The 27,906-nt window shown below is 42.2% G+C and overlaps 1 protein-coding gene and 1 long non-coding RNA gene across 3 annotated transcripts in view; one reads left to right on the top strand and one right to left on the bottom strand.

Annotated features, from left to right (window-relative positions):
- Positions 1-283: 283 nt before the first annotated feature.
- On the bottom strand, positions 284-17,790 carry LOC110518407 (sal-like protein 3). The gene is made up of 4 exons (XM_021596015.2): positions 16,328-17,790; positions 2,692-5,856; positions 2,155-2,498; positions 284-1,995 (listed from the first exon to the last, which is right to left on the bottom strand). The coding sequence occupies exons 1-4, from the start codon at positions 16,407-16,409 to the stop codon at positions 1,555-1,557; spliced, it is 4,032 nt and encodes a 1,343-aa protein (XP_021451690.2). The 5' UTR covers positions 16,410-17,790; the 3' UTR covers positions 284-1,554.
- Positions 17,791-20,469: 2,679 nt separating this feature from the next.
- The window catches only part of LOC110518398, a 44,314-nt gene continuing 36,877 nt past the window's right edge, over positions 20,470-27,906 (top strand). For both annotated transcript variants that reach the window (XR_005043233.1, XR_005043227.1), the window contains exons 1-2: positions 20,470-20,582; positions 20,684-20,750. This is a non-coding gene — a long non-coding RNA (uncharacterized LOC110518398). The remainder of the gene's footprint in view (positions 20,583-20,683; positions 20,751-27,906) is intronic.

Raw genomic sequence — 27,906 nt, 5'->3', positions numbered from 1 at the left:
ACTTGAGGTATTGGGCTTCTCTCGAACACCATGTGACATAAAATGCCCAAACAAGAATTAGGACATTCCTAACTGCCCATTTTGAATGTTATTTCAAATATGTCTTTCTAAGTAAATATACAGTAGAACGAGAAAGAGGTTTAAAAAAAATCACATTTAAAAAAATACCTAGACTATGCACTTAATATTTTACTTCATATAATCTCATCACAACCTTCTAACCCCTTTTGAAAGAAACCAGGAATCCAGCCTGAAATTAAAGAAATAATAACAACAGCAAATGTAGAGAAGGAGACCAGTCAAACACAAGTGACCTGTTCTCTCTTTTTTTTTTATTGGAGAAGGATTTGATTGAGTGGATGAGGTTGTACTCTGATGAGTAGCATAAGATACCGTACCAGAGGGCCAACTCTGCAAATAGTAGGAGTGGTACGCTGAAAACAATCAAAACTACACGTGATAGACAGCTCAGTCAAAGGTTAACGATAAGTCACGGACAAAACGTCTTGTTTAAAAAGTGCATTCACAAACATGACAAATACTCTCAAAGGATGTCTATTTTCATGTGATACAAAATATGCATACCTGTTTTAGAGTTGTCTGTATTTCTATACATATGTATTTCTTTAAAATGACATTTTCCCCCATCTTTAAAAAAAAAGAAAAAAAAAAGGTTAAAATCAGGTTTGTGATAATAGCAGCTTCAGATATCTCAACTTCTTCACTGTGCACCAGACATGTTACACATAGTCTTGGCTAGATATCCAAATAAAACCTTCACAATGTGTCTCTGTCGTACAACTGAAATGACGTGTTGTCTTTATTGAAAGAGATATTTATAAGTGAAGTCTGCAGTTTAGAAAAAAAAGGATCAATAAAATGCTGGGGTCATTAAATATATTTTCGTATACCCGCTTTTTTTTGTTGTCAATATCATAAATACTAAAGACACAGGACAATATTATAAGACAATGCTGGGAGACTTAATGTAAAGATTAAAATAGTTGAAACGTTTTTTCAAGTGTTCTACTTCATGAGAAAAAAATTGTAGGCGAGCACAGTAACACCATAATTCCAATTTACTTCAGTCCATTGCTCTTTATCTAAGAGCAAACATAAACATCAGCCAAACAGCAGCTAGTCAGTCTATGCACATTTAAGAGTTCGCTCAGCTTCATTTTAGTCCTTCCACAATAAGAGGCTTTCCCATCACAATTGAGTCAAGATATTACTTTTCAAAAAATAATCCTTAAAAGCAGTCAAACATACTGATAGAAACCAATAAGTACCATGCAAATCTTGCAAGACGGCATATTCTCAAACAAGAGACAAAGTATTCTTCGTATGAGCGAAATATCAATGAGGAGGGGTGAAAGGGCGAAAGTCAAAGACCTCTAACGAATACTAAATATTATATTTCCAAAAACCAAACCAAAAAAAAAAGTTTTCTGTACATAATATAGTACATAAGAGTTCAAACTGGATTAGCAGTTTCTTTCCTTTTCGTAAGACTCTTGTCTTTCCTCAGTTGTTTCCTTACTAATAATAAAGACATTAATTGATCCCAATCTCTTTATTTTCCTCCATAAATCGAGCGAAGGGGCGTCTAGCCCCAACCTCCAGAACTGTCTTATCCAGCCCAGTCATGGGAGGGCTGCTACTGGCATTCACCCGGTCCATATGGTCCATACCTCCAGACATGGCCCTTAGCGAGGTCATACCTCCTCCACCCAGGCTGACGGGCAACTGGGGGAGGCCTCCATTCTGGATGACGGAGATCTCGTTGTTCTTCATGGCCAGGCCGTTGGTGATGGCGGCAGCATACTGGTTCCAGAAGCCAGGGTCTACGTTCATGGCCCTCGCCGCCAAGTCCTTCTGAAACATCTCGCTAAACTTCATGGCGTCCCCGCCCAGCAAGGCCATGGGGTTTTCCACGGAGAGACGGCGTCCACGACGGGCTGGCGCATTGTTCCACATGTGGGTGCCCATGTGCACCTGCATTCAGTCAACAGGAAACACAAGGAACAGACATTATTATTCAAGAGCCTCTGGTCTTTTTTTCATGTTCTTTATATAACTTTATTTTTGAGGCAGACAAATGTACCCCTTTTCCTATACTTTAAATGCATTTTATTATTATATTCTCTCTCATACCTTCAGGTTGCCTTTAGTGGTGAAGGCTCTTCCACAGATCGAGCAGCCGAATGGTTTCTCTCCTGTGTGTGTGCGCTCATGGATCTGCAGGGCACTAGCCGAGGAGAAGTTCTTCCCACAGTTGTGGCAGTTGTGCTGCTTGGGGGTGCGACGGGGAGTTGGCGGTGCCAGCATGGGGGTGATACTGGGGCTCATGTTGGTCTGGGGTGCAGAAGCGGGCACTTGGATGCCCACAGGCATGTAAGGACCGTCATTCAGGGACATGGGCTTTCTGTGCCTGTGCCCATTCATCTCCATTTTGATCATGTTGGATGCTGTGTTTAGCAAGCTAGAGTTGCTCAGACCTAGAGAGAAAAAAAAGAGGATATGTTTAGTTGGGAGAACGGAGACGTGTGTTATTCAAATGACACGTGGAACACAATGATTTTAGACATTTCAGATATCATTCACGTAAACTGTGATTTGTATTTATTAATTTTCCTAGGAAACAAATTAACAATAAATGAACCATATCAAAACCAGGATCATTGAATATACCTCTATCTCTGCCCAGGAACATCATGTTGAAGTGGTTCTCCTCCTTGATGAAGTGCCTGCTAGGCTGGGTTAGACTAGCAGTCAGGTCCAATGCCACATTACCTTCAGACACAGGTGCCGGGGATGGGGTGTCTGACTTCTCAGACTTCACTGTAGCCATCCCGTTGTTCTCCTGCCCCTCTGCTGCAGTGCTGCTGCTATGGTTGAGTGTGGCTGGGGACTTGGATCGATGACTCTCAGGGTGACTGTGAGCAGGGGAGAGTGGCTGCATGGAGCCTGAGGACTCAGATAGTGCCGGGCTTCCAACACTCTGGCCTTCCAGGTCCCCCGAGGCATACAGCGAGTCATTGTTGAAGAAGTCATTCTCCCCTCCAAACCCGCCACCATTCTGCATGGGCTTCAGCCCGAACGAGCGACTCATATTGACAGAGGAGTCGATCATCTTCATCTGGTTCTCCAGAGCAGCAATGCTGGAGATGACAGAGGTAGGTGGGGAGCGACCAGGGGACATTCCTGAATATGGATGGAGAGGTTTGGATGGGTCCATCATCATCTCTCCTTCTTTCAGCTCTGCTTCGTCCTCCATAGCTGCCTCCATCTCATCCAGTAGCTCGTCATCGTAGTTGCTCATGGCGTCTAAGCTCTTCTCGTCAAAGGAGAGGTCGGTGTCCATCTCCTGAAGACTCTCAGGCAGGGGGGTGTTGGGGATCTGGCCCCCCATGTGCATGCGGATGTGCTGTTGCAGGACTACAGCGTTCGTGAACTTCTTCTGGCAGATGGGGCAGGAGTGTTGGACCCGGAGAGGGGGCTTGGAACGATGGACCCCAAAGTGTGTTTTCAGATTGCCCTTAGTGGTGAATGCTCGGCCGCAGACCTTACATTTGAAAGGCCTTTCCCCTGTGTGAATGCGGTAGTGCATCTTGAGGGCGCTCTGGCAGCTGAGCACACGGTGACAGATGACACACTGGTTGGGGTCGGTCATCTTCTTGTCGATGTTCTCCACCAGCTGCTGCAGCTTTGAGGTCTCAGACGTTTGCATAGAGTCCAGGAGGCCGCCGAACGGAAACTTGGCCTTGAACTGATCAGAGATCATGGGAAGGATTGGATGGGAAACCGAGGAGGGGGCAATGATGGGTTCAGTATAGCTGCTAGTGGATGTGGTCGCGTTGACCGTGGTGGCGAGGACCACTTGAGTAACGGTGGTGGTGGTGGTCGTGTTCTCACCAGGCCTGGAAGTGGGTAGGTTTGGGGGCAGGTGGATGCCCTCTGGTTTAAGAATGGGAGGCATGTCACCCCCTAAGTTGGGCTGTGGAGACTGTGAGGTGGTGATCATGCCTGCTTCAGTGAAGAGGTTAGGTGACCGAGAGGCACACTCACTGGAGGGTGGGGAGGGCCTCTGGGGTGATCTGCTAAGGGGAGTGAGGCTCGGGGAATCACCGTAGCCTCCCATCATGCTGGGGAGAGTTGTGGGGAACTGGAGCCCGACTGAGGTGGGGACTGTGGGGAGAACAGGTTTGCTGTCCAGCCAGGTGGTCACCGGCTTCTCTGGGGGGAAGGACATACCATATGGTATGCCTGAGCTGGTCGGCACGTTATCCAGGTATTCTGGCACGGGATAAGGGTTCATCTGGACGTGCGGGTACTTCTCCTTGTGCCTCTGGAAGTGGACCTTCAGATTTCCCTTGGTGGAGAACCGGTTTCCGCAGATGTTGCACTTGAAGGGCCGTTCGCCGGTGTGAGAGCGCAGGTGGATCTGCAGGGCACTGTCACTGCCAAACACCTTGGCACAGAACCTACACTTATGCTTGAAGAAGGGGTCCTCTGAGCTGGGCTTGGTGTCGAAGACAGACACGTTGGGGGGCTTTCCCTTGCGGTGCCTCATCAGAGCGGAGAGTGGGTCAAGTGCATTGGCCGTGGCAGCTATACTGGCTAGCGGGTTTGGGAAGATGACACTGCTAGATGAACTGTGAGGTATCAGTGGTAGATTGGAGGGACTGGTGCTCAGGAGGCTGCTGTGGCCTAGTGAAAGGGGGCTGCTGGAATTCCTTGGCAGAGCTGTACTGCTGCTGCTCATGCCTCCTCCACCTGTGGATTCAGCTCCGCTGCTGCTGCTGTGTGTGATTGAAGCCATGCAGGGAGGCAGTAGAGACGACAGCACATTACCACTGGATGGAGGGAAAGAGGAGTTTGCTGAGGTGGTGTTGGGCATCGAAACATTTGACTGCTGATTGCTACTCTGCTGGGTATGGGAGAAGAGGGGCCCATCTATAGCAGAGGTGAGGGAGGAGGAGGAGGAGCCCAGGCTGTTTAGCGGTGAGGGCAACCTGATGGGTAGCTGGTGGACAGGGGGAGTGATGAAGTTGTGTAACTGCTGGAGTTGGCTGGGCACGGCAGGGAGGCTGGAGGATGACGGCCCCTGGGAGCCAGCAACTGTGCTGTGGTGGTGGCGGTGATGGTTCTGGGTTGGCTGGGTGACGGAGGGCTGCCTTTGCATCAACGCCACCTGACTGCGGATCTGTTCGATCAGTTGGAGTTGGTGGATCTGTTGCTGCTGCAGCGCCATCAGCTGGTCCAGGATCATGGGGATGGCCAATGGGGAGACCCCGCTACCGGCCACCGCGGCATGGACACTCTGGGAGAACTGAGCCACTGCCACGCTGGTGCTGTGTAGCGTCTCCAGGGTGACGTTGGTGCTCGGCATGCTGTAGCTCTTCCCAGAGGATGGGGCAGGATCGCAAAGCTGAGGTAGAGCACCATCTGGCTGTGGGGAGGTGTCACTCTCTTCGAGGTCCACCGGTTTCTCAAGCGACAGCTCCATGGGCTCGTCCTCCTTGTCCAGGGCACTGCTCCCCTCCAGGGCTATCTCTGCGCCCTCATCGTCCTCACCGGGGCTGTGGCTGCTGCCCTCTCCAGCGTCCTCACTGTCTGCCTGGTCACTACGACAGCTTGGCGAGGGCGATGGCTCTGCAGGATACTCCCGGGAGGGTTCAGTCTCGTTTTCGTTTACTATGAGCACCAGGGGGTTCTTGATGCAGCTCGTCAGGTGTTCACAGAAATCAGACCACTTGAAGAACTCGGCACAACACTTCTCACACACATGGGTCTCCTCACTCCCACTGCGGCTCTCATTCCCACTGTCTGCGTCATCCAGCACTTCTCCTGTGGCTGAGGATAGAAGGGGATGGAAGGGGGAGGGAGAAAGACAGAATGATGGGAGGGAGACAAAAAATAAGAATTAATGAATAAATAATCAATAGAATTTCAACACATATTCTGCAGAGCAGCTCTGCAAAGATTTAACCTTTAATTATTTTTTTTCTTTCTTTTAACGTGACCAAAATCAATATTCTTTTCTTTTTTTTTAGTCTGAACAAATTGCCCTAGTTCACCAATTCTCAAGACCCAGTTTTGCGCATTCGAGCCCTCTCAATAGAGCCAGGCTAATAATTTTCTTTGTGCAATCCATCAAATTATGAGGGCCTATCAATTGTGGATACTGCCGCTTAATGAAATTCCATAGAAGCTATTGATTTCCAATATTTCATGCAATTCACAGCTGCCTCGTCTGTTGGGTACAAATCAGGTCTTTGATGGGCCCATTATGATTCTCCTATGCTATCAAGCCCCGCCATTTCCACCTGAATTTCAAATGCTTGAGCCTCTTCATTTAGCATTGCTAAGGTAATACATAAGCCCTGCATCTAAAGTGAATAAGTGAATAAATAAATTCAACCTTCAGCAACTGTTTGTGACTAGCTGCAATGCAATATGGAGGACCAGTGTATTCTACTTTGAGAGATATTTGGAGAATATGTTTCAAATTAAAATGGTTGAGACTTGTTGTCGCTATTGTTGTTGCTTATTTCTCCCAGAATGTCCTGGGAAATTTGACCCATAATGTAAATGAGGATGTGAGCCCAAAATATATGAATTACTGAAAATTGTGCCCTTATGACAGTACATATTTTGAAATGAGAAACATTCTCTTTTTAAATTAGTAACATGCAGCTTTTGTTACTCAGTTAGGTTTGTTCATCTTTCCTCCTCTCTCTCCCTTTTTGAAATGAGACTCAACAAATTACATGCTAGTGCCATGGCAGCAGTCTCTGATTAGTTACACATGTTTAATCACAGTTGTAAGAAGCCACTTCCTCTTCCGCATACTGCCATCAAGGGCCAAGAAAGCAAGTAGGTTCATCCGAACATGGTCCTAATTCACACCTGATCAAACCATGAATACATGCCCCCTTATCTGTTTATTTTATCTCATGTTCAAGTGGATGCATGGCTGAGTCTTTGTGCGTGTGTGTGTGTGTGTGTGTGTGTGTGCGCGCGTGTGTGGACCGTGTGTTAATTATTCCCATAGTGAGAGCTTGCTACTCTCCTACATGAAAAACTGCATGACTGCTTTACTTCAGAGACCCCAGCCACTATGACTTGACACCCATAGACGCGTTTTCTAGCTCCTCAGAAACATAATTTGCTTGTTTTGAAGTGCTTAACCTGTGTGTAAATAAAAAAATCACAAGGAGAGAAATAGTGGGGGTCGATGTGAAACCTTTGAAAATGGTCAAATGTAAAGACATGGATCACCTTTTAGGTTACTATGGTTCAGTGTTTTTTTTCAGCCTGAAAATGCATTTCAAGACTATTTATTACCAATTAGTATATTATCTCAATCAGTGAATTATGTAATAATTATATATATATGTGTGTGTGTGTGTGTGTGTGTGAAAAGAATAATACAACTATAAATAGTAACATGAATTTGAACTCACTCAAAATAAAAACATATTGAATTGTATGATCATTTGCTAAAGATAATAAATCCAACAGATCCACTACAAATACTTTTTGACCCAGTAACAGAGAGTGAAGATATTAAGTCGTATTTCCACACTAACCCTAGTGCAAGTGTTTTAAAACCTAATTCAAAATGCCATCCCAGGTAGTCATGTTTATATATACATATATATGTGTGTGTGTGTGTGTGTGTGTGTGTGTGTGTGTGTGTGTGTGTGTGTGTGTGTGTGTGTGTGTGTGTGTGTGTGTGTGTGTGTGTGTGTGTGTGTGTGTGTGTGTGTGTGAGAGAGAGATAATAGGGTATTGTAGGTGTTTATGTATGAGCATGTTTGCCTGTGGGGGCAAAGGAACAAACACAGGTGAAACAAAAATCAAAGCAAAACCAGACATGGCACTTCTCCAGGGAACCACTCAGCCACAAGTCAACAAATGGGAGGAACGTACCAGGACACATGCGGTGTTGATGCTTGCAGTTAAGGGTTACATTTAGACTAGTGTGGAGTCTGGTTCGGGTGGCTTTTTGTTGTTGTTGTTCAAATGTACTTTCAAAATGTCAGAACACACATACAACTGTCTTCCACCCCCAATACACCCTCCTTTTTACTATTTAGACAAAAGTGGTGGCAATGGCCAAAATAAATATGCTGTGGTTGAGGGTGTACTATACAGGTGTACTGGAACACACACACACATCAACAACAGGAATACCTTCTCATTACCATAAATTACCCCCCCCTCCCTAAATCAATCCAAACGTTTTACATTTTACAGACTACAGTGGTTCATTCAACACGCAGAAAACAGTGAGGGAACGTACGTTGCTCTATGCTTCAGTTCATTTCGAAGGGCACGACATCGCCGACCTGTATCACAGCCTTTGTGACTCCTACGTGTCAGTTTAATGAGTCATTAGTGAAATAATTCATCACTCTTCTTGTAATTTCTGGCCAAGGGGGCGACGACATTACACCATCAGGGTCCGGTGTCTTTAACTTAATTAATAATAAACCGAAAGGCCTTTTGGAAATGCTATCCGTTCATCCCCTGGAGCACACTGAGGGCAGAGTGACGCCAGTTGCAGGCATTGTTTGATTTCTTCCTGTGTGGTGTGACACAATGGCATACATTTTAAATATACAAAATTAGGTTAACGATATGACAACAAACATGACGCCCAGTGGGAGCCAGGCATGAAAGAATTGCGTACCATTCAAACAGTATTTTTCATATATTGTGTCTTTAGTGGTGTACATGAAGTCATTTTAGTGGTATAGGCCACACAGCTTCCATTTGCACAAATGTACCTACGTATGCTTTGTGTGAAATCAGTTATTGACTTCACACGACACCAATACAAAACTATGAAAAGAGCAAGTTATTGGAAATAGAAATGCCACGTGATTGAAGGCAGAAATCCCCTTAGCCGATCAACTGACACAGGGGCTCATTTCCATAATTCAGGGTGAAAGGTCAATAATCTCAATGAGTAGGCATTGTTATAAACCGATTCGTTATTAGCATTTATTATAGCAGTTATTATTGTCAATCTCTAATTTCATTCATACAATTTGCTTTGTAAGTGAGTGCATTTGTTGGCCTACATTGATCAATTGTGATTTGAGTATTTTAATATCTGTTATCTAGATCTAAGCATTTTGGGGATTTTGCATGTTCAAGATGAATACAAATGAATCTATTGAGAATTCTCACTATAGTGAGATTACTGTAAGTGATTGAATTTGAAGGGCAATTATTTGAGGATGTGTGTATCACATACTGTACATTTCATTGCATTCCAACAGAGTTAAGTTGAGGCCCCAATTCTGGCCATGTCCTACTGTTCAGAACATTTATATGAACAAGAATTTGAAATTGAGGTATCACCGCTTTTCAACAATCCCTTTCTTTGCTAAAATGTGTTGGTCCACATACATGTGTCATAGAAACATATCACCACAATGGTTCATTTATTTCATTGACTTTGTGAACAGATTGAGAACATATGTGAATCATCCATATCCCTATCGCTAAAATAAAAGCAGACGACAGTAGTATAATGCAAATATTCAATATATATATATATATTTATTTTGTTTAGTATGCCTACAATCTGGAAGGTACAGTTTGTTACATAGGAATATCATTTCAGGACTAACATTGGGAAGGTTATCGCTGTCTTATTGAGACAACTAGAGACTTCTTTCTGGGAAGATAAGCATTTGATTACGGGGTTAATTTTCTCATTCTGGTGCAAATCTCTGCAAATAAAACAAATACGTGGTAAATGAAACACATTCTTTTTTTTGAGATGATACAAATTAACTACCTTTTCTAGAGGAAGTATAATACACCAGACAGGTTGTTCTTTAGGTTCTATGCGACTGAGGCTAGATCTTGTTTCGTGTGAATGTGACTTTGTGTGTGTGTGGGGGGGATGGGGGGTTGTATTGATTCTCTTATAGCATGAGAAAGGAAGGCATTGGAAAATCCAATGTGGTTTTCATTTCTTTAAGAGTCTTCCTTTACTCAAATGCAAATATGAAGCTCAACACAATCAATAGGGGGCTTGTAAGACGTTGTATCGTTGTATCCACTATCTTGCTCAGCAATCTTCGGCATGCTAACGGAAACCGCTAATCTCACATGTTACCTCAAAAGAGGTATTCATGCTCTCTACTGATTCTGTGACAGCCACTGAGCAATGTATTTAGCAAATTATTAAGCAATTACAAAGTCTCCATTCTTAAAGGTCCAATGCAGCCATTTTTATCTTAACATTGAAGCATTTCTGGGTAACACTTAAGTACCTCACTGTGATTGTTTTCAATAAGAATGGTAAAATATAAACTAAAATAGATTCTTAGCAAAGAGCTATTTTCCAAGCAAGAATTGTTCTAGGACTGTCTGAGTGGTTTGAGTGGGGAAAACTGAAAACGAGCTGTTATTGGCAGAGAGGTTAGGAACTCTCTTTCTTATTGGACGTAACTAATGTACTGCCTGGTGATGTCACCAGGCAGGCCAAATCTCCATCCCACCAAAACAGCCTGAAATTTCAGGTGGTCTTTTCAAAACAGCTCTTACACTAAAAGGGCATTATCACAGTATTATTCCAACCTCATAGTGTGGGAATATATATACAATCATGTTTCTGACTGCACTGGGCCTTTAACAATTTCCAGATTCACAAACAGCAGGGCAAACACACACACCACCGCTACACCCCAAACACACACACAGAGATGTGTGAGGTACAGTCATACATGCAAACACCCGCACACACACACACACACACACACACACACACACACTTGCAATTCATATAAACTCTATAATCATACAAAATAAATAGAAAGCACCCAAAATGTTAGAAAATAATTATTTTATTACACAAGTTACAAAAGCTTTTTACTCTGGAAAATTACATGATCTAATTTAAAAGCTTCTCTTTTGCCTAAACAAACATTGTTTCTTATGATATCTCATGCTTGATGACATGATAGCATGGCCTGAACCCTCTACCAAGCACTTCCACTTAGGTCCGAGTTCAGCCTCAATCACACATCCCCGGACTCGCCAACTCCTCTTCCCCTTAAAAAAGCATTTTTTTTCCCTCCAGCATTTAGGAGAGCTTAGGATCCTTAAAAGAGAGATGAATCGCTATAGGTCCAGCCCAAGCTGTGAGACAGGGGGGTGAGGAGGAGGGATAATAAGGATGCCTGCAGGGTTCAACAATGTTAGAATTCCTGTACAAATTACTTTTTTCCACTGCATTATTTTTCTCACTATCTCCCCCAATTTCCCTGTGTTGCTTTTACATTTCGACTACCCTTTTGTACGACAACCGTCCCGTCAAGATGGCTAAGGAGCAGAGGACATTCCCAAAATGCCACCTCTCCAACACACACACACACACACACACACAGCGGTGACTATCCCTGCTGCCTCCCTCCAAGACAGAGCCGCTGGTGATATATGTACGCCACGTCTCAAACAGCTCCTCTCTCTCGGATCTCCCCACCAGGACCATCACACACATCCCCATCCGCACCTGCAGAGCAGTCCCCCACCAGGCAGAGCTCTCTATTTCACAGGCCTGGCCCTCACGCATAGTGGTACAGTAATATCCTATCCTCTCTGACAGAGGGGTCTTTGTCACTGCATGCAGATGTGGCCCCAGCCCAAACATTAGCGATGTGTTTGCCTAAGCGTATGCAATACAGCATTCAATGACAGCTTTCTCTCCGGATGATTGTTTGTCACGACGTTGGCGAGTTCCTCTTCATCAAGGGGAATGATAGTTATTGTGTGTTTTTAAGCTCTAGGGGTTGTAATTAAAAGACAGCCATATTGGGGTGCCTTCTTCTTGGAAACATATTTGGCATGGCTGTGTGGGTGGTCCAGAGTCTTCCACTGAAATGATGAGAGAGGATTAAAACAAATGCCAAACAAAGCCTCACTGAATGGCAAGTGGGGATACAGCCCATGTTGTCACTGCTATCAGGACGTTCCCTCACTATATATCATCTCTCTATCTCTTTCTTAATTCCATCCATCCACTTCAATATGTTTTCCCTCTCTTCCTTCGCTCGTTCACTTGCAAATGTTTCCTAAGTGTTAGCAGACACCCTAACACTGTGTCACTTAAAGAGGTTTGCCATTATGAACGGCTGGAGAGGATTCACTTTAAATAGTTGTATTTTCAGGTAGGTGTGTGTGTGTGTGTGTGTTCTCCCTCACCCCTGGGGAAAGAGCTCTAACGGGACCTGATGCAGAGGAAGCAGCAGTGAGATGAAAGCTTGTCGCTGTTAACACTGCCTAGGACACGGGTAAGCCGCGCTGCCAAGGTCAATGGCACAGCTGTTCTAATTGTATTATGAGCTTGACATCTAGCCGCAGCCCCTGGCAGGGCGAGGTGGGCAAAGGTTAAGTCAGCCAGCTCTATCATAGCTTTTCTAACCAGCCAACTTCAGGGCAAGTGGCTGGGAGGCCTGGGGGGTGGGGTTGGGGGGGTGTAAGGGGGGGGGGGGGGGGGGGTCGAGAGTCGCTTGTTGGCACTGCATGCGATTCCACTTTTTCAAGGCCACCACACAATAGGGCCCTAAAGTGCTACATTAGACAACAACGTAAATTCCCCACAAAAGCCCTAAGCACAAAAAAAGGTCAAATCAAGGCGGGATTTAAGTAACTGATAAATCCCAATTAGACGCAGACAGGTGTAACGCAGCCGAGAGCAACAGCATGATATCAGAATTGCAGAACCCGGGACCCCGAAAAGATATGATATAAAAATAGAAGTCTGGATTCATCCAATAACATTTAGAAAAACGTCTACTAGGGTATAGGTATAGCAACTCGTTTCTGTAGGCCTCTGTTCCCTTGCTGTGTCGTGACTGGGATGTTACACACAATCAGCCAGGTCGGCGACTAACAGAATGGACAATAAGTCCTAACAGTGTACTGAAAGAGAATTGGACCCTCTGAATTCCTTCGTACAACATGCGCCATTTTGACTTCAGGCAGAGTAATCAATAGTGTTGTCAGTAGCTGTACTACGGCAGTACGTAAACGGATCACAGTTACATCATACGTTTTGTCTGACATAAAGTGGTATGGTTACTTCAGGTCATATCGGTGGAAATACGGCATTGTAGGGTATCTTATCCAATGGTCTATCACTGTCTTTTGTCCAAGGCGTGTGAAGGCTTCTCTCAGTGAAGCACAGTCTGTTCTGACAACAAGCAAGTCAGTGCATTCTTCCAACATCAGAAAGGATCCTCCGTAGCAATCGACATCAACTTATTAAAATGCTAAGCAGCATGGCGTCGGTAGTTCACACACAGCCATCATGTATGGTGTGTGTGTGTGTGTGTGTGTGTGTGTGTGTGTGCGCGCGCGTCTCTGCATACACATGTCTATGAGTGAGTGTAGCCGTGTGTGCAGACAGGTCACCCGTGACACAAGTCAGTATTGAAATTAGACGTTTGAAAGAACGTCTAACTCTGACGTGAGACTCTGAGAGCTGGTAGCAGCATGATCCACCGACTACGTTCGTCTTCATCTCTTTTCATAAGTCAAGATTTAGAAGACAGAAGGAGAGAGGCATTCCACTCAGATCTATTTGCCATAAAGAGGAAAATATCCAAACCAACAGAACTGAAGAGGGCTTTCTCATTGACACAGCTATTTTGATATGAGAGAAGGAGATGTGACTTTTTCTTGAACAGGCCCATGACAGTAGGCTCTTAAGAATGCGTCACATAGAGCACTTCTTTTCTCATCTTATTGAATTCATTTGGAAAATACGGATCTCCTTCCTCCTCCTACTCACGTAAAACGCCCTTATAGTTAACGAGGATCATCTTTAAATGAATGCTTTCCTTTATAAGGTCATTATTACCCTCTAAAACACAATAGATGGCATTTGTCAATCATAACCACGCTGTTTTCAGCATATATGCCTGTAACTAATAGATAGATGCCATTTCACTATCCATGGTTCTTGATATATACAAGAGAATGTATTTCTAGCCTGTTATACAGATGATACTTTAACCCTGGCTTTACTCTTGCAATTCATGGCTATAATCAACCTACAAGCGAGGCAAGTGTGATGTATTGTCCAATCATCTTAGCTAGCTACATTACATTTTTGGGGGGACACTGACTGCCCTATTCATGTGTTACGTCTGGTATGGTAAGACAACGCGTAAATAAATGAATCACAACCCATGCTCAGCATTGTGACTCGGTCACCCTAAAATGTTCACAAGGAAATAAGACTGTTATTTTTCCCTAGGGATGACATCACACTTTTAATTTTTTTTTTACAGGATCAGTACAAAGGATGTGCAGTATGTGCTGGTCAGCGATGGTTCAAGATAATGACAGTTGTTTTGTCGAGAATACCACGTAAGCTGTATGGATAGTCAATAAGAAATGCTGACTAACACATGACACTCTTTCTCGATCTAATAGGAAGAAGGAAAATAACGTGTTGGTAATTTCAGAATGCTGTTAAAATGACTTGAAAAATCCTTAGGATTGCAATATACATTTTGGAGAGGAAAAACAAAGAGGTATTGTGAAGGTTTTAAATGGTAAAATATCGCACTAAACTTAAATATATTTATATTATTTTTAAGGTATATAGGAACTTTTGCAAGCTGCAGATACTTAAATTGTTTTTACAAATAATTATGTAGCTTGATCACGATTCCTGAAATATATAATAAATAACAAAACAAACAATGTAATTAAAATATTGAACGAATCTTTACTCAATAATGAATCGTGCATAATTACCCATGTATGAGTTTACATGTGCATTAAACTACATTATAGACCAATCACCGGGACCTGATGTAAAACGCTATCGAAGATTTGTATTCGATAAAGGTTTTTCAACATTAATATATGGAGGAATTGATTTAATATTTATTTAAAAAAATGTCCGGATAGGCTATAAAAACAAACTGACATGCATTTTCGTGTCGTGTGCTTTGGGTGAAGATTTCACTTTAGTTTTCAAAAATTAAAAGGTTTTACACTCTTCAGGCGCATGCAGCACATATTTCTAGAAAAGAGTGACCTCTTTCACACGGCTAACCCTGTCAACTGACCGTGTAGACATAGGGAACTACACGAAAACAAACCAAGTGTGATACATTTGTGAGGCAGTAAACAAAAACAGTTCCATGACAAAACATGCTCTGCACTTAATCTATCGCATTATATGCAATCCGCTCCTTTGAATGCCAGCATAGGCATCGACACTGGAAAATAACCTACCGTATGCCGACAGAAATAAATCAAAACGACTATGTATTGTCCTCTTTTAGGAAGAAAATGTTATGCAATGTATTGATGTAAATACTTTCTCAAAGTCCGAAGCCATAAATATGATGTAGAGCGTGGTATGTTCAACATAATTACATTGCTTGGTATTTAAAATGTTTACATCTTGCGTGCTGTGTGCTGTGTGTGTGTGTGTGTGTGTGTGTGTGTGTGTGTGTGTGTGTGTGTGTGTGTGTGTGTGTGTCAGAGAGAGAGAGAGAGAGAGAGAGAGAGAGAGAGAGAGCCACACCAACTGATGAGGTTGCGTTTAAAGAAAAAACATTTTTGATTCATATAATATTTGAACACATATTAAAATAGTTTCAAACTGTTTAGTTTCTTGATACGAAAACTATCGGAGTTTCTTATGGACCATACTCTGAAACAGATAGTTCACTTGCACTCGTATAACGCAGTAGGAGATCTATTTGCATGTAAAAACTAAGACAGGTATGAAATTGTTGTTGGAGTTATCGAATTAAAACTGTTAAATACCGACTTGAGGCCATTGCATTTGCTTGTGTTATGTTGCTTTGTTACCTAAAAGCACAACCAACAACGGTAGGCTATTAAAAGTGACTTCAAAAGTGTTTTTGATAGTACCTTAACGTGCTCTGAATAAAGCTTGAAATGTCACCAAATGACTTTCTTGTAATAAAACAGGTAGGCTAGTTATTGGAGTAGGTAAATAAAGAGTTCCCATCTCATTTGGAGGTTGCGTTGGGTTTCACAACATGATGAAACCGATGGAAGCGACAAGGAGATCTATGCGTAAAACCATAAGCAAAGTTTCGCAGGGACCGCGACATATAGATGTAGAAACACATTCAATTTTAAGTCATATGACCGATATTATAAAGTCACTTCTACATAAAAACATAGCCTTTCCAACACAAATGATGTCCCGGAAAAGCTTGCATTCGGAGAAAACAATACGTTTTGTAGACTTGGACATGCGTTTAAAAAGATTGTCCCAACCGCAGATAGAAGCATAACTTACCATTTTCGGATACCACCCCGGCTATTGTGGAATCCTCGTCCGACTTGAGGTGCTGTGGCTTCGCTTGCTTGCGACGGGACATGCTGCTGATACGCTGCGAGATGTTTCTGCTTTTTGCAGATACATGAGCAGCGACCGAATGAAAAAAAAAAAATCACAAATAGTCTGGTTGCAAAAATTACGGGAATTAGCTAGTGTTGCTGTTGCGTGGATTGCGCATGTCGGTATATAATTATGATAGTGAATAATGCATTACGATTAATGGTACTGTGTGAGAGGGATTGGCTGAAGTCCAGCGGACACACACTGGATATGGTAATGAGGGACAGACTAAGCAATTAGCTGCTTCACTCTCAGACTATCTGTCTCTCTTCTCTTGCTATCCACCTCCTCCAACAACACACAAAATCTCGCTTGTTACGCCCAGCATTCATGGGGGTCTACGTCGCGGAAGGTCAGCTTTTCTCCTTTTCTGTGGAGCTTTCTTTCACTGGTGCTGGAGATTCATTGATGCAATTCTTTTCTTGCGTGTATCCAATACTTCAGCCATGCTTTTAAGTAGTATTTTCCACATGGGTTGTGAACTTCTGATAATTTAGATGACGGAATTCGAACAGTTTGCCTCAATGCTCATACTTTCCGTCCATCTTTTCTTCCATCTCATTTAGGCTAGATAACTTTTGTCCCACGACTGAGTACTTCCTGTGAATGTGGCTGTGTGCATCTGAAAGTGTTTTTAATGTCCCCGAAGTGGTTCAGTCTTTTTTTTAAATCTTCATATAATTGACAGCATCCTCATTCAAATAACCTCCTTGCCGTTGGACATCAGTCGCCGACACCCGCTAGAAGCGGATGGGACGGATAAAGTTTTTGAGGATGGTTGTGAGTTGTTCCCAGTGCGCCTTGATGATGCAATTCCGTTGTAAAGGGGAATTATAAAAGTTCGGTTTGATTGCCAGCGGACAAGCAAGGAACATACTCGTTCGAATTGCCACTCAAAGTTTGTTTTGCGTCTTCTCAGAATCGGCGCGCCTTGTCGGAGTTATGAAGTATGAAATAGTTCCTTGTCTCTATACGCACCTAATCGTTTGTATAATGAGCGTTTATAAAAAGTACAAAAAATACACCCCAACTGGCGCTGGGTGGCTAGATGTGCTCTTCCCCCTCGTGGTGCTTTGCTCCCGGCTGCGCGTTTGTCTCGAGCTGCTCTCCAAAGTCCCCTCTTTTCCGTCAGTTGCTCGCCAAAGACCCCGGTCCTTTCCAAGGAGCTTTAGATTTTTTTCCGGATCGATCTACGTTCTCATATGTCGAACATGAAAATCGTCTTCGACTTCACTTGAGGGTTCGTAACAGGAGCACTGCTTGGGAGGTTTGATGTAGCCGTTGTTGCCCTCGCCTTTAGCTCGGTGTGTGGGGACTGTGCTGTGTGTGAGAGAGTTAAACCTTGGGCTAGGTTCAGCCCATTGCGTTGAGCGACCGCTAGGATGTACCACACCGTTACTGTTTAAGTCACAAGCTTCACACTAGGCTCTGGATTCCACGACGAAGCGTATTTGATACCATATAGACATATATTTCCAAATATCAATCATCGGAATAATCAGTTTGTCTAAAGTGTAGTAAATAAATGTATCTAAAAATGGGTCTGTGACTTTATGTATATCTAATTAGATTACGTTTCTATAGCTTCTAACATTAATTTATTGCGAACGATGTGCTCTATATTTTATCATATAGCCCTAATTTAAATTTTTGTACATAATGTGGAAGAAAAGATTGGAAACAAAAGTGTTGACACAAAGAGTTAATTTGTATTTCATTGTACATTTGACTTTGGTGATGCTGTGCTGGAGGCCTACTTCACCCCCTTTCGATGCAATATTAATTTAAACAAGAGCGTTATTATCCACAAGAGCGTTTATTTGTAGCAGTCTACAATTACATTTTTAGTGTGCAACGTGTTTTAGTTCAGTTTCAGTTCAAGATAGGCTATAACAAACAACCAATAATGTATTTTCATCTGTGAAATAATATGAATGTGTGTTTTTTCTCTTCCTCGGTGTTCTCCTGTGTTAAATAAACATGCCCTGGCTACATTTTCTTGCAAATGGTGATTTACATTGTAGCCTAGTAGCCTAGTTTGCAAGGGTGGGACTTGGGGCGGTTGGGAGGGGTTCATTCGGGGTTGGACTGTATGAGTGACAAACACCTGTGTTGCCATATTTTGTCAATCCCTGCATGGTTTACGTCAAGCATTTTTTTCTTCTGATTTTCAAAAGTCAGATTGTGTTAACCACATAGAAAACGGTAAGTAATAATTAATTTAGTTATTTTTCATATCATAGTAGACTATCAATTTGTTTCTCTTCCCTGATGCAGAAACGAACAGGAATGAGCGTTTCCCCGTCGTGTATGGATACCATTCTAACACTTGAATATTTCCTTACTGTGAAATTCTGTATAGTCCTTTATATATATCCCACCCACACAAAAAATGAAATGTAATCTTTCTCAACAATTACATCAATAAAAGTGCACTTTTCCTATTGTCCCCAAATCAAACAGCAGCTTATCAACCAAATGTAAATGATCTGATAATGTAGGTTAATACCTTAACATATGTCAGTTAACCTAAGAAATACGATTATAAATTACATTCTTAGTTGATGTCGTTTTATTTCCTATAGTGCACCTTGTTAGAGGATCCTCTGCGTTTGCTATCAAGATAGGCCTACAGCTGAGTATTTTTCATTGCATTGGGCTGGGTCTTTTCCCCTGTGTCTTACATGTGGTGAGACACATTTTCATTGACAACAAGGTCATCCAATGAGCAAACTTTTAAAAAATTCCATCATCCCCTTAGAAGTTATGTCCAGAAGGATGTTATTATCTGGTATTAATAGATGCAGCCCTGGGAAGACAAAATCAGCTATTGATAATTGCAAGGAGTATACCGCAGCTACTGTATCGATCGGCGTGTCCTCCATTCCCCTGGTATAGAGAGATAAGAAGACAGACTCTTTAGAGCAATATAATTTCTTTTGACCTATCTGCTTGCTACAGACTTATGATGAATAGCTAGCGTGGCTAAAGTCCTTTATCACGAAAGTTACCCCTTGATATAATATTGATTCTTTATAACTAGCTCGCCACACAAAAATCAAACTGTCCACTTGGCCATCATCATCATCAATATCATCACAAAGGCAGAGAAATGAAGATCCCCTGTGCCTTCTATAGGGAGCTCTCACAATCTCCTCTCTAATCTTTACTTCGCTGATGATGAAAGGAAAAGAAAAGATACAAAATGCCATTTAATCCTCTACACACACACCTTGTGTGAAAGGGAGACACAATTGGATCAGTAGTATTGTCGACTGGAGAGGCTTATGTTGAAATTGTTAATTAATTTGACGTGCTTTTTTTGATTGATGTAGCCTGTGGGCGCACGCGTCTCCATAAACGTCAATCTCCGAAGATAAAAAAAAAAACTTTATTTAGGCAAGTCGGATAAGAACAAAATCATTTTTACAATAACGGCCTACCGAGGAACAGTGGGTTAACTGCCTTGTTCAGGGGCAAAGGACAGATTTTTACCTTGTCAGCTCGGGGATTCGATTCAGCAACCTTTTGGTTACTGTCCCAACACTCTAATCAGTAGGCTACATGCCGCTCCTAAAGATGATAACACTGTTCTAGTTCAAACCTACCGTAACCTTCACCTGCGTGAAACTGGCACTATGGGAGGCACTCATTCATCACGTTAAAATAGTATAATACCCTGTTCCTCCCGCCCACTACTTCACCCAAAACGCCATTCCTGTCACCATTCTTATGATGCAGTTGTGGACAGTTATGGCGTTTTCTTTGGAGTTTGAGTTGTATATTTATTTTAATGGAAAATTAGGATTTGTAAATTAGTAGTTTTGTTGGCATTGGATTAAAAACATCTGGAGATTATAAATAACTCGAATAGCCTACCAAACACATGCATAAAATATACGCATAACTATTTTGTGAACCTGATACGGAAATACAACTCTTCTGCCTTTTAACACTGTTAGCCTAATGATGACTGTATTAGGCTTACAATAAAATGTTTGTTGCATATATGCTATTAACCGTGCACTCTGTCTGTATCCGCTCCTTGAGGGAGAGTGCGCTGGTAAAGGGAGGGAGGGAATGAGGCAAACAAGAAACATGTAATCACCCAAACAACCGTTTTAGTCCTTTCCCCCTGGATTTGTGTCGTAAGGTAAGAACAGGGCACTTCTACTGCTAGTACTGTATTGTTAACATAAAATGTACCGGCTGACTTTTATTCCATACTCTTTCCAAACACCCTGCGATGAACAGATAGCCTACAGTATCTACTTCAAAGGATACACAGGGGGCCGCGAGACTGTTACAATGGGACTTGAAGGTAAAGTGTTGCTTTACAGTCCTATTCGTTGTAAAGGGGATGTAGCCTATTGCATGCACAGGGACGAATAAGCAAATTAAAGTAATCTTCGTCATTTATCCTATGTAGCTGTGTTATAACAGAAACGTGTTTGTGTGGGGTGGTCATTTATATGTTGGAGGTAATACATCATCATTCATCACGGTATTTTGAGGGGAATATCCGCAGTAGTCAATGTTTCGTTATTCATGTCTCAAATTTGCTAAAACAGAGAGAGTTCCCGTTGCTGCGACTTGTGTTATTGTGATTTCTAATCCGATAGGATGCGTTTTACAATCCACCTCCCTCACCAATGCGCATAGTTTTGTCTGGGGCTAAACATTTCATCATAGGCCACAGCTCTGAAGTAAATTGTCTTGCTGGGCTTTGTTGATTAAATATATTACGAAATCCAGTACATAGATTACCCCAGTGGTCTATTTTATGAAATTATTTTGTATTGGTTTGTCATAGCCCAAAGTCAGGACTAAACCAACAGTGGGTCACATCTCAGAGCAGATGTATTATACAACAGACACACACCAGGTCACGTCATGGAACTCGGAATCTATTTGCTTGATATATTTAAATCTGTGGTTATTGTTTCAATTTCAGGACACCACACCACAACCCCAGCTCTCACAGGCACAGCATTAGACATTCATCCCCATGTTTCTCAAAAGTCATATTTCGAAGTGTTTAAGGTTAAGTTCAGGAATTCAATTCTTAAGGTTCGGCATTTAACTCTGAATGGTGAAGGTAAGGGTCAAGGTTTGGGATAGGGCTTCAAACTAAAATATTTAAAACTACTTCCTAATCAGAGGCAGGTGCTTAAACTCACCCACCAACCCCATCCACAAAGCCCTAGCAAAACCAACATTTACTTGACGGTAACAGTGCTCACTGTTGCCCCTAGTGACCGCTTTCCACATCCCCTCCCGAAATGGATGGAAGTCAAATACTTACTTGTATCAAGGGTGACCTGGCTGTGCATGAAAGCGTACACAGACACTGACCCACACATACAGTGCCTTGCGAAAGTATTCGGCCCCTTTGAACTTTGCGACCTTTTGCCACATTTCAGGCTTCAAACATAAAGATATAAAACTGTATTTTTTTGTGAAGAATCAACAACAAGTGGGACACAATCATGAAGTGGAACGACATTTATTGGATATTTCAAACTTTTTTAACAAATCAAAAACTGAAAAATTGGGCGTGCAAAATTATTCAGCCCCCTTAAGTTAATACTTTGTAGCGCCACCTTTTGCTGCGATTACAGCTGTAAGTCGCTTGGGGTATGTCTCTATCAGTTTTGCACATCGAGAGACTGACATTTTTTCCCATTCCTCCTTGCAAAACAGCTCGAGCTCAGTGAGGTTGGATGGAGAGCATTTGTGAACAGCAGTTTTCAGTTCTTTCCACAGATTCTCAATTGGATTCAGGTCTGGACTTTGACTTGGCCATTCTAACACCTGGATATGTTTATTTTTGAACCATTCCATTGTAGATTTTGCTTTATGTTTTGGATCATTGTCTTGTTGGAAGACAAATCTCCGTCCCAGTCTCAGGTCTTTTGCAGACTCCATCAGGTTTTCTTCCAGAATGGTCCTGTATTTGGCTCCATCCATCTTCCCATCAATTTTAACCATCTTCCCTGTCCCTGCTGAAGAAAAGCAGGCCCAAACCATGATGCTGCCACCACCATGTTTGACAGTGGGGATGGTGTGTTCAGCTGTGTTGCTTTTACGCCAAACATAACGTTTTGCATTGTTGCCAAAAAGTTACATTTTGGTTTCATCTGACCAGAGCACCTTCTTCCACATGTTTGGTGTGTCTCCCAGGTGGCTTGTGGCAAACTTTAAACAACACTTTTTATGGATATCTTTAAGAAATGGCTTTCTTCTTGCCACTCTTCCATAAAGGCCAGATTTGTGCAATATATGACTGATTGTTGTCCTATGGACAGAGTCTCCCACCTCAGCTGTAGATCTCTGCAGTTCATCCAGAGTGATCATGGGCCTCTTGGCTGCATCTCTGATCAGTCTTCTCCTTGTATGAGCTGAAAGTTTAGAGGGACGGCCAGGTCTTGGTAGATTTGCAGTGGTCTGATACTCCTTCCATTTCAATATTATCGCTTGCACAGTGCTCCTTGGGATGTTTAAAGCTTGGGAAATCTTTTTGTATCCAAATCCGGCTTTAAACTTCTTCACAACAGTATCTCGGACCTGCCTGGTGTGTTCCTTGTTCTTCATGATGCTCTCTGCGCTTTTGACGGACCTCTGAGACTATCACAGTGCAGGTGCATTTATACGGAGACTTGATTACACACAGGTGGATTGTATTTATCATCATTAGTCATTTAGGTCAACATTGGATCATTCAGAGATCCTTACTGAACTTCTGGAGAGAGTTTGCTGCACTGAAAGTAAAGGGGCTGAATAATTTTGCACGCCCAATTTTTCAGTTTTTGATTTGTTAAAAAAGTTTGAAATATCCAATAAATGTTGTTCCACTTCATGATTGTGTCCCACTTGTTGTTGATTCTTCACAAAAAAATAGAGTTTTATATCTTTATGTTTGAAGCCTGAAATGTGGCAAAAGGTCGCAAAGTTCAAAGGGGCCGAACACTTTCACAAGGCACTGTATATACACTAACCGTCAAAGGTTTTAGAACACCTACTTATTCAAGGGTTTTCTTTATTTTTTACTATTTTCTACATTGTAGAATAATGGTGAAGACATCAAAACTATGAAATAAGCAAAAAAGTATTGGAACAAATCAAAATATATTTTATATTCTTCAAAGTAGCCACCTTTTGCCTTGATGACAGCTTTGCACACTCTTGGCATTCTCTCAACCAGCTTCTTCCATCGTCTTGAAGGAGTTCCCACATATGATGAGCACTTGTTGGCTGCTTTTCCTTCACCCTGTGGTCCAACTCATCCCAAACCATCTCAATTTGATTGAGGTTTGTGGTGATTGTGGAGACCAGGTCATCCATCACTCTCCATCACTCTCCTTGGTAAAATAGCCCTTACATAGCCTGGAGGTGTGATAGGTCAATGTCCTGTTGAAAAACAAATGATAGTCCCACTAAGCCCAAACCAGATGGGACGGCATATCGCTGTGGTAGCCATTCTGGTTAAGTGTGCCTTGAAATATAAATAAATCACAGACAGTGTAGCCAGCAAAGCACCCCCACACCATAACACCTCCTCCTCCATGCTTTACGGTGGGAACTACACATGCAGAGATCATCAGTTCACCCACACCGCGTCTCACAAAGACATGACGGTTGGAACCAAAAATCTCCAATTTGGACTCCAGACCAAAGGACAAATTTCCACCGGTCTAATGTCCATTGCTTGTGTTTCTTGGCCCAAGCAAGTATCTTCTTCTTATTGGAGTACTTTAGTTGTGGTTTCTTTGCAGAAATTTGACCCTGAAGGCCTGATTCACGCAGTCTCCTCTAAACAGTTGATGTTGAGATGTCTGTTACTTGAACTCTGTGAAGCATTTATTTGGGCTGTAATTTCTGAGGCTGGTAAGTCAAATGAACTTATCCTCTGCAGCAGAGGTAACTCTGGTTCTTTCCAGATTGACTGACCTTCATGTCTTAAAGTAATGATGAACTGTAATTTCTCTTTGCTTATTTGAGCTGTTACCATATAGGTCTATCTTCTGTTTCCCACCCCTACTTTGTCACAACACAACTGATTGGCTCAAACGCATTAGAAGGAAAGAAATTCCACACATTTTCTTTTAACAAGGCACACCTGTTAATTGAAATGCATTCCGGGTGACTACCTCAACAAGTTGGTTGAGAGAATGCCAAGAGTGTGCAAAGCTGTCAAAGGCAAAGGGTGGCTAATTTGAAGAATCTAAAACATTTAGTTTAACACTTTTTTGGTTCCTATATGATTCCTTATGTGTTGTTTCATAGCTTTGAAGTCTTCAGTATTATTCTATATTAGTAAAAATAAAGAAAAACCCTGGAATGAGTATGTGTGTCAACTTTTACTGGTACTGTATATATTACACGCACACACACACACACACATGCACACGCACACGCACACACACCTGTTGCCAGATCCTTGCAATAGTGTGCAACTGCAGCACGCAATTTGGAGCATTCCTGTGTCCCCGAGCATCCCATTGGTTCCTGCATGAACCCCCACGAGCAACACATCTGCATGCCTGTGTGACACTTTTGAGTGTGCCCGACAAATGGGGGTGAAGGACATTGTGTACTGGTTGCCCCCGCCTCACTCTAGCACAGCAGGCGGGAAGCTGGTGTGACACTGTGTGCTGGCTAACTAGCTAGCTTGCTAGTTAGCAACACTGTGTGCTAGCTTGCTAGGTATTTGGCTGTATATTTATACTAACAATACTGTCTGATTTACCTATCAGATGTCATAGCATAATCAATATTAAGTGATTTGACACAAAACTGCACGTTGAGTTTATGTTTACACTGTTTCAAATTAGGCAAGATTAACTCAAAATGAAACAAAGGTCTTGTACCGGAGATGAGTCAAATTTGATCTGACTGGCCCAATCAAGCCTTATTACAATGAATTGAGTTGACCAATTTAATCTGCTACTGTAATTAAATTTGTAGCTTGGGTGTAATTGGACTTTGAGTTGGCACGGGAGACGCAGTGAAATGTTCATCGTTTTCAAGAAAGAACAACGTGTCAAATTGGTCGTGATAGGCAGTGTACCAAATGCAACCGGACGCATTGACAGGACCCCTGTGTTACCAGCTCAGCACACAAACAAAACATATTTGGTGGATCTGTCAGTGTCAGACAATATTGTGGCACGTGTGGAGAAACAAGAGATGAAGTGCCCCTGAAGACAGAGATACAGTATGAATGAGTTGGCAAAATATCGTTTTTTTGGGGGGGGGTGAAAAGGTTATACCGGACACTTGCCGTTGTTCTTCCTGTGGCATGTAATGTCAGGTAACGCAATGTGTCAGTTTCATCATAGTGTGATTCTGATCCTTGTCCCAGGGGTCAGGGCTATGGCAGATTATAATCGGACCAGGGTTGGTATCTATTCCATTTAATTTCCAGTCAATTCGGAAGTACACAGAAATTCCAATTCTCTTCAATGCTTTTCAACGAGGAACATTTAGAATTTGGCTTACTTTCTGAATTTACCTGAAATGGAATTGACCCCAATCCTGACTCGGACTATACTCTTGACTGAGAAATGGGAGTCGTCAAAGTTCCCTTAGTTCCCTTGAATTAATCCTCCTGGGAGTAGAATGATGGGCCCTACTAGAATCTCTTAGACCATCTTTACACTCAAAATTCTCTTGGATGAACCAATACAGAGCCTGTACCATACTTTAACCTTTCACACTCCAGAACGTTTTGCCATCCTAGTGAACACTGCTCCCTGCTACTGTAGTCTGGATCACTTAGGCCCTATATCCTGTATATTTTCACCACATTCAGAGTGTCATGTGTTCTTATCTTTTCATAATGTAGTTATTTTTATTGCTAAGTTGTACATGTCAAATTCTGGCATTGCTACAGAAAAAAAGATTTCAGTGACGAGTGACTGAATATAAAATAATGCTGTGAGTTTCGCAGGCATGAAATCAGGAGCATCTCTTTGAAGATAAAGCAGTTTGTGTATGTGAGAGCGTGTGTTGGGGCAGCTATCTGTGCTCGTGATGTGAAGAGATAACTGCATCAACACATGTGTGCACGTGTGTGTGTGCGCGTGTGCATGTGTGCTCATGGACACACACACACACACACACACACACACACACACATCCCCATCGGGAGATTACGTGAATAATGGCCATTAGGGGCAAAAAATATATAAAAACACTCTAGCAAGCCATGCGCATACATTGCTAGGCACTCGTTTTTAGTTTTCTTGTTGTAAAACCTATTCCAAACCAAAGCACTTAACTTACAGGTAACAGGCAAAGGTTTCCCTGTTTTTCCAAACCTTTCTACATACAACAGCTAAATACATCATAAAAATTATCTGCAGTAATATAATTGTCAAGGTAGATGTTGTATCCTTGATATAACACACAAAGAGGGACGGCTACCTGTCAACATGCTCCTTTGGAATTGTCACGGCCGTCTTCCTGGAAGGAATAAGTGGAACAAAGTGCAGCTCACAACGAGCGTACATATTCCTTTTATTTATAGAAATGTAGCCAATAAAACAAGGACACGACCGTGAAGCTTAACTTCGGCTATAATGCCTGTAACAAAGTCAACTACCCACAAAACAACAGGGAAAGAAGGCTGGCTAAGTATGATTCCCAATCAGAGACAACAATAGACAGCTGTCGCTGATTGAGAACCATACTTGGCCAAAACAAAGAAATACAAAAACCTAGAAAATAGAACATAGAATGCCCACCCAAATCACACCCTGACCAAACCAAAATAGAGACATCAAAAAAGGCTCTCTAAGTTCAGGGCGTGACAGGAATGCTTGGAAATGATGGTTCAAAGTTATCGGATTTTAGTGCACAATCTGCTCACCTGCTGGATATTGTACTGTTGATTAAAAAAAATTGAACTCTATTTCACATTGGACCAGCTATTCCAGTCAGGAATTAATCCGGTGCCAGGATATCAAAATAGTTTTCAATTTTCACTAGTGCTGCACTGTGACATTCTTGTCGGTCGGGTTTATGCAAATTCACCAGGGAAGATCAAGATCATGGATGTTCTTGGCTAGCTAAGCCACAGTTGGGATAGCTAAAGTTTATTAGCTAGCTATCCAGCTAGCTAATCTTGGGTCCACAGTACAATTGTCAGAAAGGGACTAGCTAGCTATATATGGTCAAATTTGCTGAATTATTTTCATGTGGTAGTTAGCCATATTTTGATTAGCTACTTAGCTTGCTGGCTGCAGCACCAATGGCTAGATGGTTTACTTAGTGGGAAACAATATTTCTAGCTAGCTAGCTAACATTCATTGTTCACTGAACAAAATATAAAGACAACATGCAACAATTTCAAGGATTTTATTGAGTTACAGTTCAAATATGCAAATCAGTCAATTTAAATAAATTCAGTAGGCCCGAATCTATGGATTTCACATGACTGTTAATACAGATATGCATCTGTTAATCACAGATAC

This window comes from Oncorhynchus mykiss, chromosome 3 (genome assembly GCF_013265735.2).
Source record: "Oncorhynchus mykiss isolate Arlee chromosome 3, USDA_OmykA_1.1, whole genome shotgun sequence".
Lineage (NCBI taxonomy): Eukaryota > Metazoa > Chordata > Actinopteri > Salmoniformes > Salmonidae > Oncorhynchus > Oncorhynchus mykiss.
This window is presented reverse-complemented; position numbering and strand designations above follow the sequence as displayed.

Coding starts and splice junctions, on each gene's coding strand:
- LOC110518407 (XM_021596015.2), bottom strand. CDS start 16,409: ATGTCCCGTCGCAAGCAAGCGAAGCCACAGCACCTCAAGTCGGACGAG. Junction 2,499..2,691: donor GTTCCTGGGCAGAGATAGAG/GTATATTCAATG, acceptor TTTTCTCTCTAG/GTCTGAGCAACTCTAGCTTG. Junction 1,996..2,154: donor CCACTAAAGGCAACCTGAAG/GTATGAGAGAGA, acceptor GACTGAATGCAG/GTGCACATGGGCACCCACAT.